Below are 21211 nucleotides of genomic sequence, written 5' to 3' on the forward strand. Positions count from 1 at the left end.
GAGATCATTTCAACATAATCAAGTTATACCTATGCCCTCTGTCTATGTAAACTCCTTTTAACTGCTCTAATTATGATAAAGTTTTTATGAGTTACAAGTATCATCTCATATAGGAATGTAAACAATTTCACTCTATTGAGTCCCTTACAATTATTCTTTCCTGTTTATCTTTTTATGTTTCTCTTGAGTCTTCTGTTTGAGTGTCAAATTTTCCATTCAGTGCTACTGATGAAAAGGGTTATCATGTAAATATATAATAATCATATTATTAGAATTATGGAATTACAATTCCATAATATTTGGAATTATGATATCAATCTTTTCATGTATATTGATATATAAATAATGATATTCAATGAATATAAACAGTTCAACTTTAATAAGTCCCTTATGATTTCTCTTTCCTGTTTACCTTTTCATGCTTCTCTTGAGTCTTGTATTTAAAAGTCAAAGTTTCTATTCAGCTCTGGTCTTTTCATCAAGAATGTTTGAAAGTCCTCTGTTTTACTAAATATCATTTTTTCCCCTGAAAGATTACACTCAATTTTGCTGGGTAGGTGATTCTTGCTTATGATCTTAACTTCTTACTTTCTGGAATATCATAATTCCAAATCCTCCACTCCTTTAACATGGAAGCTCTAAATCTTGGGTCATCCTGATTGTGATGCCACAATATTTGAATCATTTCTTTTTAGCTGCTTGAAGCAGCCAACTCTTTGACCTAAGAGTTCTGGAATTTGGCTATAATATTTCTGGGAGTTTTCATTTGGGGATCTCTTTCAGAAGGGTATCAGTGGATTCTTTTAATTTCTATTTTATTCTCTGGATCTAAGATGTCAGGGAGCTCTCAGTAAGGGGGTCCTTGATAATTTCTTGAAATATGATATCTAGGTTCTTTCTTTGATGGCATTCAGGCAATCCAATGATTCTTAAATTATCTCTCCTTGATCTATTTTCCAGGTCAGTTATTTTTCTGATGAGATATGTCATGTTTTCTTCTATTTTTTTCATTCTTTTGACTTTTTTCTAAAATTTTTTCTTGAAGTCTCATGGAGTCATTAGCTTCCACTTACGCAGTTCTAATTTTCAAGAAATTATTTTCTTCAGTGAGCTTTTGTATCTTTTTCCATTTGGGCAATTCTGCTTTTTCAGGAGTTCTCTTCTTCAGTGAATTTTTGTACCTCCTTTTTCATTTGACCTTTTCTGCTTTTTAAGGAGTTCTCTTCAGTGGATTTTTGTGCCTTTTTTTTTTTTGAAGCAAGCTGTTATTTTCTTTTCATTTTTTTTGATCATTCATGTCTTTTCCCAATTTTTCTTCTCCCACTCTTATCTCTTTAACTCTTCTAGGAATTCTTTTTGGGCTTAGGTCCAATTAGCATTTTTCTTTGAGGCTTTTTTGGTTGCTGTTTTCACATTGTTGTCTTCTTCTAAGTTTATGTCTTGACCTTTCCCTGCCACTGTAGTAGCTTCTTACAACTAAATTCTTTGTTGTTATTGGATCATTTTCCCAGCCTATTTCTTTTTTTTTCTTTTAAGAAACAACCTTTGTCTATTTTATTGTTGTACAAGAATGTTACAGCTATTATTTAGCCAAATTATAAGACAAATAACAAAAGTAAATACATTGTCAGATATCACTCACTGAAACAGTTGAAAGATCATTCAAATTCTCATGGCAAAAGGGTGATAAGCATTAACACCATTTATTAAATTTACCACATCGCTGAAATACTAAGTAAAGGAAGGAAGTTTAAATTTGTTTCAAAACTCTATGAAAATGAGATAACTGACCAGGTTTAGGAAAATGGAAGGACAAGATGGAGTAAATAAAAAAGCAAATAAATTACTTCACTTAGCCTGGACTACGTTAAAGCATTTAAAAGCTAATTTCAAGATACAGCAAAGGAAGCAACTGAAAAAAAAGAAATGTGTCTAGGTAATCTGGAAACCCCCTTTGCATGGTAAAATATAGACCCAACTCAGTAATTCCATTATGATAACATTTCTGATCTGTAAATCTTATGGCAACAGAGTGCAAATTAACATATTCTTTCAAAAGTACTCTGAAATAACTTCAGACCTGTAAGTAGCCCGAGAAACAATTTCATCTCCTTTATGCTCCTTGGTTCATGAACTTACATTTCTGCCATCAAAATGGAAATGCTTGATTTCTAATATTTGAAAAGTAGTTCTTGGATCAGTAAAGAGATTCTAGATCCTTCCAGGGACCTGAGTTCAAATCCAGCCTCAGACCAAACACTTGACACTTCCTAGCTGTGTGACCCTGGGCAAGTCATTTAACCCCAATTGCCTAAATGCAAAAAAAAAAAAAAGAAAGAAAGAAAAGAAAACACAAGAGGCTGCTGTACCTCTTTTTATTAGATTCAGTGATCCTGAATGTTATGAAGCTTCTAATTAATGATGTTCATTTCCAGATTTAGGCTATACCAATTAAAATGTGGAACTAACTACTTCTTGTGTTCTGTAATAGGAAGATAGCTAGCCAAGGTTAGGAAAACCTATTTCATACTATAAAGAGGGTTCATCTAAGAACTACAAAAGCTGAAAGGAATGTGTTTAAGTAATCAAGAAAGAAATAAGGGCATCTATTTATTATCAAACTTTCTTATTCACACTTCAAATAAACTTGATTACTGTCTTTTCCATTTCTACCTTGTAACATGATGGCTAAATGCCTTATTACTTCACAGTTTCTTTATCCCATTGAATAGCTTAATTTAGCATCTAGCAAAATATTCAACTTCAGAATAAATTTTTCTCCAAGCTGTGAGGTATTTTTCATGGCTTGTAAACATGCTACTGTATGTGTTTTTGGGTTCTGGATTAAGAAGCTCAATACTGAGCTACTCTAATTACCGGAAAAAGTTAAAATCAAACAACAAAACCCAGTCCCTTTGGGGATATGGTGATGATGTTCAAGGGAAGAGAAGACAGAACAAGAGAAAACCTAGACTCTAGGTGTTTGACTATAATGTTACATACCTCCTTAGAGAAATAATACTATGTTTGAATCACCAAAATGGGCTGAGGTCAGAACACTAAAAGAGAGAGCACTCATTTCATGAGGCTCCTCCTTACATTCAGGGAAGATCCTCTATATCCTGATCCAAAATGGTTCCAATCATTCAAATAATGAAAGAGCTGATAGAGCTGAAGTCGCTTCTCAAACCCTGAGGCTTTGGGGATTTTGCTGTGGTAAGCTGAGTAAAACGAGCTACCAAAGCCCCCAACATTCCAGCTGTGGCAAGCTCAAACTCTGAGTAGCCATAAAAGGAAGCTGGATCAAAAATAATTGGCCCGGACACATCATCTGCGACATTTCCTCCCCAAAGATCTCCATGGAGTAAGGCAGGTACAATTTCCAGGCCTTGGAACATGCCAGGTATCTTCAGCTGCAGCTGAGAGCAAAGTTCTCTTGCTTCTCTATCCCCAGACTCCTTCTCCACCATATCTATCTGGGGTTGAATTCGCTGCCTAGCATAGAATGTTACCCAGTCCTTCTGCCAATCATTCACCTGAGGGAGGTATCCACAGCAGGTTACCATATGAAACCCAAATTGGTCCACAAACTGAAGTTCTGCCTGCCCTCCTCCTTTCCCAACAGTTTTTTCCTCCTTCCTGAGAGTCTCACCAAGCTTCTTGTTATGAAGGTATAGATTGGCTAACTGCGATCCAAGCTTTGCAGCATGACTGTTTAAATATCTCATGTCCAAATGCTCCATCACTAGTAGATTCCCGCCCCCTGGCACATCTATCACTTTCATGGGTTTGGGTACTTTCGCTGTGTTTGTTTGCAGGATAGCAAATAAACTTGCCATTTCACCTTCAAACACTTTTTTGGCCTCTGGCTTGTCATTCACTTTCAGAAATACCCGGCCTTGGTCCTTATTGTAACTCTAGCCCTTGCTAATGCACCCGCCCTCTGAGTGGCCCGTGGCTTTGACTCTCCAGCCTATTTCTTACCTTTGAACGTTATGTTAAAGTTGGGCTCTGCACACTTTGGGAGGCACTGTCCCAATCTTCAGGCCTTTTCATGCAGCTATTTTCAGAATTAGTTTTGGGGGGGGGGTGTCTGCAAATTTTTGGTGCTTTCAGGGTGATGTGATCCTGGGAGAGGTATGGTTGCTGCTGTCCTGGTCTGCACTCTGGTCTTTACCAAGGACGTTCCCTGCTGTGACCAGGGCCCTTGCTCCTTTGTCACTGACTACCAGCACTCCTCTCTCTCTGGGAACTGTGACCCAGAACTGTGTACAGGCAATAGTGTCAGCTATACCCAGTGCCAGCAACAGATCCCCTATAATCTTTTTCTGACCAGTTGTCTGACCTCCCTTACTGAGAGCTCCCAAAGCTGCTACTGTTACTGCTGCTGCTGTGGTCACTGTTGCCACCTCAGAGTGTGTGGGCTCTGGACCCACTTCCACCCCAGAGTTACTGACTTCTCCTGCCTAATACTTAAGTTTTCTTAAGCCAGAAAAATATCTCACCCCAATTTTATGTTGGCTGTGCTGCTCTAAAATTTGATTTGAGGAATTATTTTAAAGTTGTTTCAAGAGGATGCTGGGAGAGTTCAGCTGGATGGCTGCCCATAATCTGCCATCTTGGCCTTACCCCTGACAGCACATCTCAAGGTAATCTAAGCAGGAGAGTAATGAAAAACCAGATTTACAGGGACACAGTTAGAAGACTAGCCATGATACATCCTTTACATCTTTCAGGTACATTGTTATATTCTAATGTGACCAATAGGGGAAATTGCCTGATTTGAAAATTTTGTTAAATCCTTAACAGTTATTAATAAATTAATCTAGCAGATATTTATTACAGGCTCCAGATAGACATCTGTGTAAAATAATATGCACTGTTTATCCACAAAAAATGTCACAGCAGACAGATGCCTCACCTCACTATGATGGCATTCCCTTTTGGTAGTACCAGGGTTTCCACACAAATTAGCAAATGCCCTACCGAAAAAAATTCAACTCAAGTCTATTTAGAAAAAAAAATATCAAAAGGCATCATTGATCTGATATTGAAGGTAGAAAGAGAAAATTTGCATTATAGCTAATTTTGCTGAAGTACTTATTCCATACAGCAAAGCATACCTCCATCCTTCTAATAGAGAGGACTCATGTTTTAGGGAAGAACTAGATTATGATTTCTGAGATTTTTTATTTATTGACACAACTATGATTCACCTGTCACAGTTGTTCAATATTTGTGTAGTAGATGGGAGTCTATAGGAGGGAAGAAAAAGTTAGAGTCAGGGGAGTGGGGAGTCAGGGTGGGAATCAATTAGGGAGAAATAAAAGGATTGCCTTCCCGTAGTGAAACTCAGTTGAGGTTGGATAACATGAAAATTCATGTACTCAGTCAGCATAGCTGTGGGATTGTCTCTAGCTTTGCTTAGCAGCCCAGGAGTAGGAGTGGAGAAAGTAGATCATGGGAGTGATCCAGGGTTGAGGTTTGGCAAGAGAAGAGTGGTGATAAGACAAAGGAGTAAGAAAATCCAGAGCAAAGGATGGTGTAGAATTGAAATGGCTAACTATCGGGCTGAGGTAGGAGAGGAAGGATAGTGAAGTCAGTAAGGGTAATAAATAGCCTGAGAAAGTACTGAGCCATCACAACATGTCTACTAAGGAAGTGTTTTGCATAACTGCACATGTACAACCTATATTGAGTTGCTTGCCTTTTCAATGAGGGTGGGTGGGGAGGGAGGAAGGGAGAAAATTTGGAACTCAAAGTTTTAAAAACACATGTTTTTAAAAAAAATGTTTTCACATGCAACTGGGAAATAAGAAATACAGGAAATGGGGTACAGAAGTCTATCCTGCTCTACAGGAAAAATAGAAGGGGAGAGGGTTAAGAGAAGGGAGGGGGGAGAGATAGAAGAGAAGGCAGACCAGGGGAAGGGGTATTCAGAATGCATGCCATCTTGGGGTGGGGGGAGGGGTGAGAAATTTGGAATTCAGAAACTTGTGGAAGTGAATATTGAAAACTAAAAATAAATAAATTTATGTTGAAAAAGAAAGAAAGAAAGAAAGAAAGAAAGAAAGAAAGAAAGAAAGAAAGAAAGAAAGAAAGAAAGAAAGAAAGAAAGAAAGAAAGAAAGTACTGAGCCATAGAGGAAATAGAAGTGTCAGTTATGTGAAAAATAAGTGTTGGAGTGTTGAAGCATAGAAAGAAGTAGAATGATAGGGGAATGTTAGTGTTTCTAATTAGGAAAGTGTAATACTTGTGAGCAATGGCAAGATGTAATGTATGACCTTCCCTATGTGTAGCCAAGGTGGAGTGGAGTAGGTCATGGGACTTAAGGAGGTTGAGGAAATGGAAGATTAGTGTTAGGGAGCATCTACACGAATATTAAGATCCCCTATTATGCAGGCAGGAGTTGAAGAGGAGAGAAAGATGGTGAGCTGTGTGTGCAACTCTTAGAGAAAAGGGAAAATGACCTGAAAGTAAATATACAACAGGTGCCATAATTTTGATTAGGTAGAAAATTTTAATTGTGTGGATTTCAAAAGAGTAAAAGTTACAGCATAAAGTAGAAAGTCTGGTAAAGGGACAGTCTGGAGGTAACAGTGGGGAACAAAGAATATTCTGATTCTTCCCCACTCCAGGTCCAGTGTGACCAGAGGGATATGAGAGAAGGTATAGCTTGAGGAGAACTGGGATTAAAGTGCCATCAGAGTAATCCACTGCCATCTTCATTTAAGATATGTTTGTGTATCTCCAAGCTGTAGGGTTACTGTTTAGAATGATATCTAAAATTTATAGAAGTCTTCTCAATAGCTTGGTATATTTTTGAGTTACAAATCACCATGAAGTTGATAATGGTAATTAAATTCCAAACCTCAATCCTGTTTGTTTTTTTTTTTAAGTGGGGCTCATCTTACCAAACTTCTTATTGTCAAAAAGATCCATAGAGGGAGAGAAAATAGGCCCTTAACCAAAATGGGGTGCTTTATTTTCATTGACATTAATTTTTTTTTCCTATTGGAAATTTTCTGTTTATTGAGAGTCCAGACTATAGAATCAAAAGGCACCTTTGTCCCATACTTAACAAGAGGATTTTTCTTACTCTGCTGTAGTCTGCTTCCAGTGTAGGGAATGTACTGTCCCAAGCTTCAGGGATTTGTGTAGCTGTTTTCAGAGATACTTCAGTTCTTCCAAGGTGGTATGATCAAGGGCAAGGTGTTTACTCCTTTCCTGGCCTGTGTTCTGTTCTTTGAGTGACCATAAGCACTCTTTTCTGCCTTGGAACTGTGAGGAGGATTCTCTCTACACTGCCACTACAAGCTCCACCACACCAGCACTCCTCCTCACCCTAAGACTGCCACCCAGAACTGAGACCCAGATCCAAGCACGAGTAAAGCAAGAGAACCTTGCCTCAGCACCAACAAAGAGATCCCTGAAATCCCCCTCTGATCAGCCACTCAGTTCCCTCTCTGTCTGTGGGCCAAACTCAGGAAGCAGCCACCACTCTGGGGCTGTGCCAGGACTGGGGCTGGGACTGAGCTTCTCTCTCTCCAAGTTACAGGGTCACAGACTTTTCTTACTGACCTTCTAAGCTGTCTTTGGCATTTGTGGGTTGAGAAGTCTGGAAACCACCACAGCTGCCCTTGATTCAGTCCTCTGAGTCTTGCTCCAGGTTTGCTGAGGCCTGGTTTTTGCTTGTGTGCCCAAGTTGAATTGCGTTCCTCTCTCTGCCTAGCACAATAGACCTTTCCAATCAACCATCCAGGTTGTCTTGGGCTGGAAATCTGTTCCACTCTGTCTTTTTGTGGGTTCTGCTGGTCTAGAATTTGTTTAGAACCATTTTTTTTACAGGTATTTGGAGGGGTTTGGGGGAGAGCTCAAGCAAGTCACTGCTTTTACTCAGCCATCTTGGCTCTGCCCCTCCATTAACATTTATTCAGTGAAGGGAAAAGATTTTGTTTGTGACAAGCTGGCAAGGATACTTTTGAACTGTGATAGTGGTTGGTAGTGTTTCCTAGAAATTCCCAAATCATACCTAATGTAACTCTGGCCCTGCTGGTGGTGATGGGTTAAAAGTAACAATTTAGGATATCTAGGTGAGTGGTTAAATGGTCTAAGGTATCTTTCCATTAACTGACCAATGACCTATTATTATTATTATTGCCTAATAATAATAACTGGCATTTATATAATGCTTTAAATTTTGGAAACCACTTTACGTGTGGTTTCATTTTTTTTTTTTATCAAAAATCCTGTAAGGTAGGTACTATTATTATTTTCATTTACAGATGGGGAAACTGAGACTGAAATGTTAAGTGACTTGCCCAGGGTCACACACTTAGTAAATTCTTGTGGCAGGATTCAAACTCAAGTCTTCTAGACTCCAAGTGTATCACTGTATCCATAAAATCACCTAGTTGCTTTGGTTAGCAAAACAATAAATATTGTCTCAGCTAATGCTTTTATTCTTAGCTAAAGTTGTATTTAATTCTTTTCATCTGTAAAGGATGTTTAGAAAGAAAATGCCCCCAGAATTGTTTATAAATATCCTTTATCACTATAAAGGATTCACAAATACTATTGTTGATAAGCTGAGAATCCTTAATTAAGACAATAACCATCAGTTAAATAGATCTGTAAGCTGAGGAAAAAAGTAACTTAACACAGATGTTCTATTAATTTGCTGATTGATGGACCTTAGTTTTGACTAATGGTGATGCTGAGACAATTTTAAATTTTATGTGTTATCTATATTACCTTGAACCCTGGGTTTAAATGATTCAACAAATTGCTTTGGTATAAGAAGTTTCCATAGTAGGGGCTCCTCTCGCTGATGAAACTATAGGTTCAAACTCTATCCAAATCCCAGCAAAACCAAAAAACTTACCTGTACAATGTCAAGATATTAGGAGATACCATGTTTTCCAGAGCTAAGACCCAGCAAGTAGGCTGTGCCCTGAGTTTAGCATAATAACAATCCTTTGTGCTCACCCTCAGGATAATCTCAGCCACAGCAAAATCCCAGAATTGTTTCATACCAACATCAGGTGGTCTCTGAGCTTGGACAAGCACCTGTAGTACTCATGTCCCACTCATGAAGTCCTACTATGAATCAAACTTGTCACATTGTTACTGTTACCCCTCATTGTCACAACTACAGCTCACTGCACAGCCATGGGTATAAGGACTAAGAACTCCCCACACTGTCTTGGCCCCCCTCCCACTGGGGGCGGGGCTCTGGCACACATATTTCTTGCTTGTAAACCATTTCCCTCACTTTGAAATTAAACTTCTGTTTGGTTCTTGACTCTTCTGTCTCTATCCTCCTTTGTTCAGCTCTGGCCACCCATAGGTTAGAGACTGGTTCCAGTCCGGTTTACAGTGATAGTCAGTTTTGTAGACAGATATGTCTTTTCAGCAATCGTGGACATCTCTTCTTGGCTTCCTAATGACATTGTGGACATCTCTTCTTGGCTTCCTAATGACATTCCCTTTCTTCAGTCATCTGTTGTATGTACCTTGAGGGTAGTTAGAACTCTTTATTCTACCTATGGAGGTCATTGGATCTAGCACTAGAAGGTACCTCACCTGCTGTCACTCTCCTTTCTTTACAGATTAGGAAACTGAGGTCCATGAAAGGTAAGTGATTTGTCCAAAGTCACTCAAGTAGTAAGTCAGAGGGCTGATTTGAGGCCAGGCCCTTTAATTCCAGAGCCAGTGCTTTGGTTTTTTTTTTTTCCCCTATTCTATCATATCATAGATGGATCCTAAAAGGAGGCCCATGACTTAGCCATGGTACTTGCATATCATATGCTATAAGTCAAATTAGAGGTGCCAAGGATCCTGTCCTTGATGGCTCTGGGATTGATTTTGTTCCATTTGTTTGACAAGGTCTTTTCATATGAATCTGTAAACAGTCAAGTGACAGCTATTCCAGAGAGGAATAATACTGAGCAATAAATATAAATTCTATAAGCTATACATTAGTGGCATAGTTATCACTTTCCATGATCCAGCCTTGTATTTTCTTTGTAATCATTTTCATGCGTTCTTGAGCAGGTTCTCCAAAATCCCCTCCTTTAGAAAAGTTTAAATAATTTGTGAAAATAATTTTTTTTAAATATCATAAATTCTTTATTCTAATTTTGCAAATGGACATGATTTTCCATGGTGTCATAGATAGTAAATATTTGGTGTAGGATTTGAATTTAACTTAATTCTTTAAATTTACATCTACGATCCATAGGTGTGCCAAAATAGTATGATTCTACACTCTGCCAGTGCTGCACAGTCTCTTCTCATGAAGAGAATGAAAAGACCCAATGTTATGGCACAGTGTATTTTGGAATGCTTCGAATGCTGCCTGAGCACACCTATGATCTTCTTGAGAAAGGAGTCAGTTTCTGTATATAGATCTTAACAATGGCATGTATCTATCTCCAAGGATTCAATTTGGATTACTGTTATTGGGAGCTAATCCATATCTCTGTATTGTGATGGAAAAAAAATCCTCTTTATTTGGTGTCAAAGACTCTGGGTTCAAACATTGCCTCTAACTCTTTGTCTGTATGTTGAAAAGGAGAAATAAGATTGACTCCATCTTAGAGCAATGGAACTTTGGTAATTAGAGCTAATATGTCAATCATATATTATTTTTAAAACCATAAACATGCTTCTAAAGCAAAACATTTTAGAATATAGAGAAATTGAAAAATGTTATGAGGTATTTAATATTTTTTCACTGTTATTTAACAGACTTACCACACTTATCAAACACCCTATCTCTCAAAACACTGGTGTGCAACTGTGCCATGTAAAATAGAAATGGTATTTAGAGCAATTTATCTCTGCTTCCTTTCGTAGAAACAAGTAAAACCTTGGTTGGATCACATGAACGTTCTTGATCCATCATTTGTTTTTAGAAAATATTCTTAGTGTCATTTCTGAGCCTTAGTTTCCTCTTCTATAAAAAGAGAGAGTTGGATTAGGTAACCTCTAAAGTCCCTGCCAACTCCAAATCTATGATTTCATGGTCCTCAGATCCTCTGTTTCTATGATACTTTGTATTGGGACTATAAAACAAGATTAATTAATGAAAGAGAATATTTTCATAATTTTATAGTTACAGTATATACTGTTGCTGCTCAATTATTCAGGGATAGATCATCTAGTTTATGCTCAATTAAGACCATGTTCTTCCTCGTCCTTCCTGATGTCAAACATTGTCCTGATATAATTTTGTTCAGGTGAAAAGGGAAAATGATGGAAGAAGATAATTTAAATGATGTATTCCAAGTCAGTAGTTAAAGTACCCTGCTGTTTTCCTCATTCTCTATTTAAAGTGAAAAATGGCTTTTGTTGGTATGTCAAATAATATCATCATTTTTCAGATCCCCAACCAGCCCTACGTAACATGCCTGAAGACAGTTCAGTTAGACTGGCTGTAAATTTTATGTTTATAGGATCGTTTTCTTTGGGACAGAACAATTGGATGATGCGTGTGTTTTGCTACATGACAATTTACTTTTCATGGGCAGAAATCTAGAGAATCCCAATTGTTTAGCAGTTGGACTCTGTCCAGATTTTTTTTTTAAGTGATCTTTGGAATGGGGTTTGATGCTTGTTTGGATTCCAGTGCACATATATGTAGGGCTACTCTACATACACAGTGCACAATCATTTGTGCCCTCTCTTCTCTTGTTTTATTGATGCCTTTTGCTTTTTATTTCCCTATATACTGTCCCCCCCATCTTGAACCCTCCCTTAGAGCCAAGAAAAATATTAAAAAACATCTGGAAACAGCACGTTTCTCACAGCATGTGCAATAGTTTACACCCATAGTCCTCCACCTTTCTTCTCTGAGGAGGGAGATGTGTTTCACCTTCTGTTTCTTATATTTAAGACTGGTCATTGCAATTAATCAGATACTGGCTACCTTTTAGCATTCCTTTCATCCACATTATTTGTAATTATGTATATTATTCTCTTAGGGGCAGTTAGGTGGTACAGTGGCTAGAGTGTTGGGCCTGAAGTCAGGAAGACTCATCTTCCTTAGTTCAAATCTAGCCTCAGACACTTAGTAGATATACAACCCTAGGGAAGTCCCTTAACCTTGTTTGCCTCAGTTTGCTCATCTATAAAATGAGCTGGAGAAGAAAATGGCAAACCATTCCAAAATTTCTGCCAAGAAAACCCCAAAGAGGGTCATGGAGAGCTGGACAGGTCTAAACAAGAACATATTGCTCCCTTGGTTCTATATTCTTCACTTCATAGTGTTTTTCTTACCTAATTTCCCCATTGTCTGCAATGTTTTCCTGTTCTATATTTTCATGTTAACTCATACTTTTATTTATGGCGCCTGTCCAAATAATTTTCTTAGAAATCTTATATTTACTCTATTTTTTCACTCTAGTGATCATTTACATACAATTTCTAAGGTTGCTGTTTTATTAGTCACATATACTTCCACCACTGCAAACTAAATATTGGATTCCCCCCAAACATTTATCTGAAGATCTCCAAGCACTTTGACACCACAAAAAGAAATTACTATGCACGTTTTAGAGATAGGAAAGGCAAAAATTGTTCTGAAGCCATCACTCAGTGATGGAATCAGACTTGGGACTTATACCTCCACTGCTGCACAAACTTGTATAGATACACATCAATGAACTCCCATGAAACTTTCAGTAAAGAGATACTCAGAGGAAACTAACAGTTGCCCAATTTTCTCTGAGTTCCTACTCACTGACAGGGGAATAAGCTTCATAAAACACTGCTTTGATCATTTCACTCTGTAGGCCCGCAACTTTTCTTTAATAACTCTTCGTTGCCTATAGGCTAAAGTCCAAACTCTTTCACCCTGACATTCAAGGCCTTCAGCAGTTTGGCCCTACTCTGTCTTTGAGTGCTTCTCATCAGGAAGCCTTGCCCCACCAAAAGATCACATTTATTCTTACCTTTGAACCATTACTCTTGGCCATACAAATTGGCTTTGGCCTTTAAGTCTCAGCTCAAGTCCTATTACTTAAATGAAGCATTTTCTGAATATTTTAATCGTCTAAGACTGTTTCATATGCTTATAACCATCCCCCTCAAATAAAATTTTCTTTTAAAAGATCTGGATTTTGTTCCTACTGTAAGTGAATTCCCTTTCCTCAGTTACGTGCTTCTTTAGGATATAAATTATTTCAAATTTTAATCACAGAAATTAGTAGAATTAGATTTTAGGTTGTTTTAGGGAAATGGGCAAAAACTTAATCTACAGTTCATACTCAAACACTGGTTTCTCAGAAAGCTAGGGACTCTGCAAGTGTTAATATAATTTTTATATAGCAAGAGCAAGGAGAAATTTGTTCTGGAAAGAGATTGGGAAAAAGAGGCACTGGGAAGAGAAACTTTCCGATAAATACTGCTAGTCCTAAAACATGAGCTCTCCTTGAAAGTAGAGACTTGTTTTTTGGCCTCTCTTTGTATTCCCAAGTGCTTAGTACAGTGCCTAGCACACAGTAAGTGCTTAATAAATGCTTGTTGATCGACTGACTGCTGTGCTGCAAGGACAGTGGGTGGGAGGACCCCAATGCTAATGTAAACCACAGGCCTAACCTAAGTGATCCACAGAATCTCAGTTGGAAGGGACATGAGGCCACACAGTCCAATATGTATCTTAATAAGAGCCTACATTACAACATCCTCCTTCAGTCTTTGTCTGACAACCTCACATGAAAAAGAGCACAGTATCTTCTGAGATGGCCCATTACACTGGAATAGATCTAATTGTTAGATTTTTCTGTACATCAAGCCAAAATAGACCCATCTTAAACTTGTGTAATTAGATTAATTAGTTAATATAATTAATTCTGTAATTCTAACCAGAATTAGTTTTGCAAGGCAGAACCAAGGAGAACAAGTTTAATCTTGCTTCAACAGGATAATCTTCAACTATTTAAAGACAACTCTCATATTCTTCCCTTAGTTTATTGTTCTCCAGACCAAATAGCCCAGTTCCTTCAGTGGATGCTGGCGTAACTCTCCAGGCCCTTGTCATACTGGTTTTCCTGCTTTAGACAGCCTCCAGTTTGTCAATGTCCTTTCTAAATTGTGGGGTCCAGTTCAAACACAATACTTTAGATGTGATTTGACCAGGTCAGAATACTTGTATTAACGTTGCCTCATGATTGCTTTTGGATCAGTTAGATGGCGCAGTGTTGAGTGCCAGCCCTAGAGTCAGGAGGACCCATGCTGAAATCCAGCCTCAATTATTCGCTGTATGAGCCTGGGCAAGTCACTTAACCCTGTCTGCCTCACTTTCCTCATCTGTTAAATGAACTGGAGAAGGAAATGGCAAAACACTCTGGTGTCTTTGCCAAGAAAGCCCCAGAAACGAGGTCATGAAGAGTCAGACATAGCTGACGCAGCTCAGCAACAAAACAAGACGATCGCAGTAGCTTTTTTGGCCACCGTGATATATTGTTGACTCCTATTGAGCTCCTTTTTCTGCCTGAATTGCCCCATCCTATGCTTGTGAAGTTGATCTTTTGAACTAGAAGGTATTATTTTGTGTTTGTCTATACATTTTGGCCCATCATTTTAAAGTGGTAAGATCTCGTCAGGTCCAGATTCTGTCACGTAGTGAGATCCACATCTTCCCCCTGCCCCAGTTTTGTGTTATCTGTAGAATGTTTACACAACTATTCCTTTGGATAAAATAGCTCTAGAATGTACTTTTGATGACATTGATGACATTGCACCTTTGCATTGAGAAAAAGACTGAAATACCTTGCTTCAGAAAATGACAACTATCTTACTTGTTAAATATTTATTGATGTTAAAACCACATGATATCAACACGACAATCCAAAGTAGTATGCTAGTACACTGTTTCTTTATAAATACAAATAAAAGGTGGCAAAATAATGCTAGTGAAGCTAAAAACCAGTAAATTAGCAAGTCACATTCAGAAAAATTTGGCAAGTGATACATGACATAATATTTCTAAAGTGTAGGTAGAATAGTTCCAGGACCGACCGTGTACTGCATCTTAAATTCATATTAGCCATGTGTATGAGCGTGGTCAGAAAACTGGCATCACTCTGCAGAGATCAATAGCTATCCTATGTGCGAAAGTTCATCAATCACTTAAAACCTGGTTGTTCTTACAAAAAGGTACAAAGCAATACATGTGTAGCCGTAATGCAAAATATATGGGGTGGTACACAATTATAAAATTCTTTAAAAAAACAAAACAAAGTAATAACTTGAATAAATGAGTTGAGATAGATTTCAATATTTTTATTATAAATAATGAAAGATATATGTGCTTTGTATAAGGAATACAGTGTTTTCCTTTCATAGCAAAGTACCATCAAAACTTCATGTTTTCTCGTTTGGCCTAATTATTTTTCCCTCATTAAAATGGCTTGGTTCTGAATTAAGACCTCCAAATATAGTCAGAATCTGCCCAGTCCAGTTTGCGGTCGAAGCAGCCTTTAATCTAACATCTTCATGTACTACATAGAACATAGTCCCTTCTTAGAGGAGGGTCACTGGGTTATAACATAGCAGAGAAGTAAAGTGATATTCACCACTTGCCATGACCACGTATATACCATGAAGTAAAATACATTATGACACAAGTCTGTTTTTGCCCCTCTCCAAGCTTTATTTCCTTCAAGTAGCCATGAAACCAGCTCCCACAGGTGCTTACTTGCCATTTCCATCAGTCTTACAGACTCGGTCCATTTCAACTTGCTCTATACTGTTCCAGTTCTCAGACGAGACAAAAATACCACACACACTGAAACTCCCTCCTTACACATTCTAGACTTCTAGCCGACCCCAGCATTTGAGACTTGTGAATGGTAGTGTTTTATTCAAATAAATTTGAGATTCATTCACTCACAACAACAAAAACAGACCTGGTCTTTACCATCTCCCTGTTCTTTCCAGTTCATTTAAATAAATGCAGTACAATCACAATGGCAGAACATTCTTGTATTCCACTACCTTCTTTCTCCTCCCCCATCCATCCTCCTAGAATAATATGCCATGGTTGTCATGGGGGCATTTGGATTCCTTCCATGGAACAGACTGTACTATACACTTCAGACCTTATTCAAAATACATTAAATTATTGGTACTTAAATTAGCCTTTTTCAGTATGGATTGTAAATAAGCTTCCAGCCCAGGGGGAGGAGGGGGCAGGAAGAGAAAAAATATTATACATAGGAAAAAACCCCCAAAAACTAAGGCATTAACCTTGCTAGAAAACTGTCGATATCAATGAAGATCTAAGGCAAGTAGTTTTTCTCTATGATATAACAGGAAGCAATTTGCAGAAGGAAACGTTTACTTGGATGTTTCTGTCCTTTTGGATTCTACCATATTGCACTTGTTCACTGTAGCTGTCTCAATGCATTGCCACTTTAGCATCATATTTTAGTTTTGACTTGTAGTCCAACTGCCTCCAATTAAGCATTTCACAGTATGCTGAAAAGCACTAGTGAGCTTGTGTTTAAAGGCATTTGGTGATACATGCAAACTGTGTTTGCTTTCACTCAATTGGTTTCCTTTAGTGCTTTGGCATTTCTGACAAAGATACTCAGCAATTCTCAAAATTAAAAAATTGGATGAATGTGAATTTTTGGTGCAAGGTGTACATTTCTATGAATACCAGCTACTAATACTCTCCACTGGGTGTAATAGTGAATTAAAAAAGTAAAGGTATGGTGTTCTTTATCTCTTGTATGTGGTCAAAGGTGTGTGTCTACCTTTTACATAAAGTGACAAAGGAATATGGTTGGTCAAGGCAATGGCTTTCAGTGTTTCTGTTTTGAAAATCACACAGGACCTACAGATCATCACTCTCTACCAAGCCTGAATTCAAAGTCAGGTGAGACGGGCTGGCTTCGGGCTGAAACGCTGCTTTGATGTCTAGTCCTTGGTCTGAAAGTGCTGCGTAGCGACTGGCTGAGGGCCGTACTTTTTTTGGCTTGGCGCTCTGGGGCTGTTGATGCCACTGGGCTATAGAAAGGCCAAGAGAATAGTTAGTGTTTAACCAGAGTGTGGATTCTCAGATGATCAAAGTAAATTGAAAAAGTTCTTGCTCAAATAACTTGGCCATACATTCTATTTTGAAAACAGAGAATGACCAACTCAACTAACACTGAGACTGGGTGATCTTCTGTTTTTTGTCCTCTGCCCCCTCTCCCTCCTACCCCTCAACCTAATCTTGCTTTATTTACAGATGGTAACTTCACCTACATTTGTTCCTTTCTCTAGGGTGCTTTGGCCATCACAGCCAGAATATATAAAATTTACCTTCACTCCAAAGGAAAGATTCTCAAGGAGAATATTCTGAAATATTCTCTAAGCAACATGGCTGTCTGCTCCCTCCAGAAATTTCCATCCCATTTTCTTTTCCCTCTCAAAGCCTAATCTCATAGGTGAGGTTGTGGCAAGGGCAATACTTTGTAAAGCTTAAGTTGTTGTGTAAAAATGAGTGTTATTGTAAAGTCAAGATGTGGTCACTTTCTCTCTCTCTCTCTCTCTCTCTCTCTCTCTCAAACCTGTTTCTGCTGTCCGTTGTCATGGATGTTGTTAGGTACCCTGACTGGGCATTTTAAAATTCCAATGTATGGAAAAAGGTTGGGTTGGGAGGTCAGTTTAAGTGAATCTTCCCAGGAGGGACTCCACAAAACTGTTTTCAATCCAAATTAAATTGAAAAATTGAAATAAAACAATCACACACAACACACATAAATATATACATGTATGTACATACATAAAGGCTCACGATCATATTGTGTTGGTTCAACAATTTTATAGGAACATTTTGCCTGGGCCTAGGGAACATTACTGCATTACTGGTTTGCTTACACAAATTCCTCCTATTTGAAACATAGGAATGGCATATTCTGGTGTGCATGCACACATTTGCACACATACACACACACACACACACACACAAATGTTGGTAAAAATCCACTGCTGAAGCTATATTAATACACTATGGCTAAGAAAGCAACAGAGTATATGCATCCTTGGCTCATTAGTGTGCATTTCTAGAGTGCACTATAAGATTATAATAGAATTATGATACAAGGAGACATTAAACGTTGTCATTTGCAGAGCCTCGCAACAACAAAAACATATGAAAAATGAATGTAATCAATCATGCCTTTCCCTACTACTACAGATGCTTAAGTAAAAAGGCCAGTTATATAGCTAACTACACAAAGAAACATTAGCATGCATATTTTGCTTTTAATATTTCAAAAATCTTGACTTATACTTTGACAGTGTATTTGTTCTCCTGGTGTGGATCACTATTAGTGTCGAGAAACTACAAATAGAAAGAAAGAGAGCAACATAAACCTTTCTGTGAATGGATTGCTTTTATAGAGGTTGATCAGGATACCTCCACGCTGACTAATGCAACATTTAGCTATCTTAAATTTCAGGACAGAATGAACACAAGAGATAAAGAGGCACTCACTATAAACATCCAGCCTGGCAGTGCATGACACGATCCCAGCTTCATTCTTTGCTGACACAGTATACCATCCAGCATCCTCTTTTGTAGCTCCTTGAATGAGCAGGCAGATGTAGCCATGATTATCCTGGTGCATGCTGATGAGAAGAGAAGGTCATTAGGGTTCTAAATAAAATTTTGAAAATGTCTTTCGACATGCAGCATTATTTTTAATTAGATCATTAGAAGCAGAATTTTTCAAGCTGCAGATAATGGGGTCTACTTATTCTGGAGAGACAGGCAAGCCCCATGAGATATAGGAGTGGACATCAAGGGGTGGAATAAATTTGTGTACTTAATTTCTAGCTAAGTTTTTGGCTTAGAAAAAAAAACACACCACTAAACATTTCCCCTGGCTGGCTATTAAAACAAATAGATTCATCTTCTAAAATACTAAGAAAAAGCTCTTTTTTTTTTTAAATATCACTGTTAGACTAAGCAAAACTTTTTTTTTCTCAGATCATTGGTAGCATCTCCTTCAAAGCTTGTGCCTCTTAATAAGGGACACTTCAGGATAGATTATCATTTTACTATGTTATATTACTAAATGTGAAAAGCCTTTTTTCTGGTTGAGTTCAGATTCAAACAGTTCTAATTTAACTTGACGGAATCACAGATTCAGGCCAACCTCACGCGGTCAGTGCTATAAGTGAGCGACTCATTTTCTTTCTTCCAGAATATCTGAGGTGGAGGAACTCCAGAAACACGGCATTCCAGTCGCACTGGGTACCCATCAGCAACTCCTGTGTTCTGCAGCTTCTCAAGAAATACAGGGGCTTGGTGTGCTTCCTTAGCTAGGAAAACATGAAAGAAACCATTTATCAGTATTTATTCTATGTTCCCGGGGCCATACTATGCAGGAGCGAGAAGCACTTTTAAAATATAGTCTGAGTACATCTTTTAATTTTCCGCTTTTGCTTTTCCTTTCTTTCTAATCTCCAGATCATTCTTTCACTAACCAAAGTGATGCGCATCCTCCCTTCTGCTAATTTATTTCAGCAGTTAATTCAAACCACTCAGCCCACACAGTCCATTGACCATCTGCTCCGTTGAATGCCTCTGTCAGGTGGGCTGTGTAAGAGTCTCCTAGTCCCAACCCTAAGCATCTGTGTTAGCCTCACTTGCTAATTTCTTTTGCTAGGAATTCATTGCTTCTTCCAGCTAACGCCACCTAGTGACATGGACAACCATGGCATGCTTGTTTCCAAGGCCACCACATTAGCTGAAGTCAAATTTATTCCAGTTAACTTTCCCCCGTTATCTTCTGTGCTTGTTCAACAGCCCTTGGAAGATATGGATATTATCATTACACAGCAGGAGAGCCCAGACTATTTTGGTTTCAGGATTTAAAGTAAAATATAAAAAATAGAATGTGGAGAATTTTGGGGATAGTCTAGACAGGTATGGATGGTTTGCTGTATGCATCATTGGAGAGAATGCTCATATGGGTGAGCTCACAGGTTCATGGGAGGAGTACAGTATTTATAATCACCTCCTGATCTAGGATAGCGTATAGGTGCTTGTGCCTTTCATAAATCTCTTAGTTTGATCAACTGGTTTGATCTGTGCTCTTTGAAGTATGAAAAATTAGCTTTATTTCCTTTGTCTCTGAAAATGGAAGCGCCAACTGATGTCTCTAGAATTAATGCCTTAACTCTTGCTATTCAACGGTGGTAGTACTCCCATAAAAGAAGGCCTAATGTCCTTCTTGAGTAGAAACAATTTTTGGATGTGTGCATATCCCTATCACCCCCTAGTGGTCATTCAACCAAAATGGAGCCACTGACAAAAAAGATTAGTGAACAGGGTAAGGTTCAAAATTCTCTAAAAGCTTAGAGAATTGTACTTTTAATAAGGCTGAATTTGGCTGGGTTTTGTCCTTTTTGGGGGGAACAGGATGTTAAGGGGGTGGGAATGTGGAGTAAGCAGTATACAAAAGTGTATTTGCCATTTTGGAAAGTACAGCTCATAAAATACACTATGTCTAGAAGTCTCACCCACTGACAAATATCTTGAGAAAGTCAAGACATTTGGCCCAAATCCTGTGGTCCCAGTATATGAGAACCAGAATGAACCAAATGCACATTTAACAAGAACAAAGATTGTTGTATGGCTAATGGAAGAACACTCGGAAGAAAAAAATGCTTTCTATTCAAATGTGAAGAATCATAGCATGTGTAAATTTTTCCAAAGGTCCGTACGTTGGTCTCATATAGTACCATAGTTCTTTGTCTGGGCCTAAGCTAGGTCCATATGATTATTTGGTTTTCAATAGAATGTATGCTCCTAATGGCAGGGACTATTTCATTTGCCTTTGGATTCCTAGTGCCTCATATAGTGTCATGCATATGAATAAGTGTTTAATGTATGTTTATTGAATTGAATTGCTTTATTTTTTGGGAGAGGAAAAAAATCAACATTCTTATTATGGTTTAGCTCATGAGAATGCTATGAAACTCCCCCTTAAACATAATATTGAGTTTTCATCTTAACACTAACACCAACATAGATGGCTTCCATTTATATAGTACTTCAAAGTTAGCAAAGTGCTTTACATATATTATCTCATTCGATCCCAATAAGAATTGTATTTTGACACAACACTTCCTTATTTTGCCTGCCATATTATCAATGAATACATTGCTTTGGTCAAATAAGTCACCACCTAATGGCCTGTGTACT

At 38.1% G+C, this 21211-nt stretch overlaps 1 protein-coding gene and 1 pseudogene across 3 annotated transcripts in view; both read right to left on the reverse strand.

The window, feature by feature from the left end:
* Window positions 1-2823: 2823 nt before the first annotated feature.
* Window positions 2824-6942, reverse strand: LOC144455440 (ketosamine-3-kinase pseudogene; annotated as a pseudogene).
* A 7858-nt stretch (window positions 6943-14800) lies between these two features.
* Window positions 14801-21211, reverse strand: part of PALLD (palladin, cytoskeletal associated protein) — a 545699-nt gene continuing 539288 nt past the window's right edge. For all 3 annotated transcript variants that reach the window (XM_020997846.2, XM_020997845.2, XM_078148314.1), the window contains 3 exons: window positions 19158-19323; window positions 18494-18627; window positions 14801-17019 (listed from right to left, as the gene is read on the reverse strand). In XM_020997846.2, the coding sequence (XP_020853505.1) occupies window positions 16847-17019; window positions 18494-18627; window positions 19158-19323 (473 nt within the window). In that variant the 3' untranslated portion in view covers window positions 14801-16846. The remainder of the gene's footprint in view (window positions 17020-18493; window positions 18628-19157; window positions 19324-21211) is intronic.

This window comes from Phascolarctos cinereus, unplaced genomic scaffold, assembly GCF_003287225.1.
Source record: "Phascolarctos cinereus isolate Bilbo 61053 unplaced genomic scaffold, phaCin_HiC Scaffold_9;HRSCAF=440, whole genome shotgun sequence".
Classification (NCBI taxonomy): Eukaryota; Metazoa; Chordata; class Mammalia; order Diprotodontia; family Phascolarctidae; genus Phascolarctos; species Phascolarctos cinereus.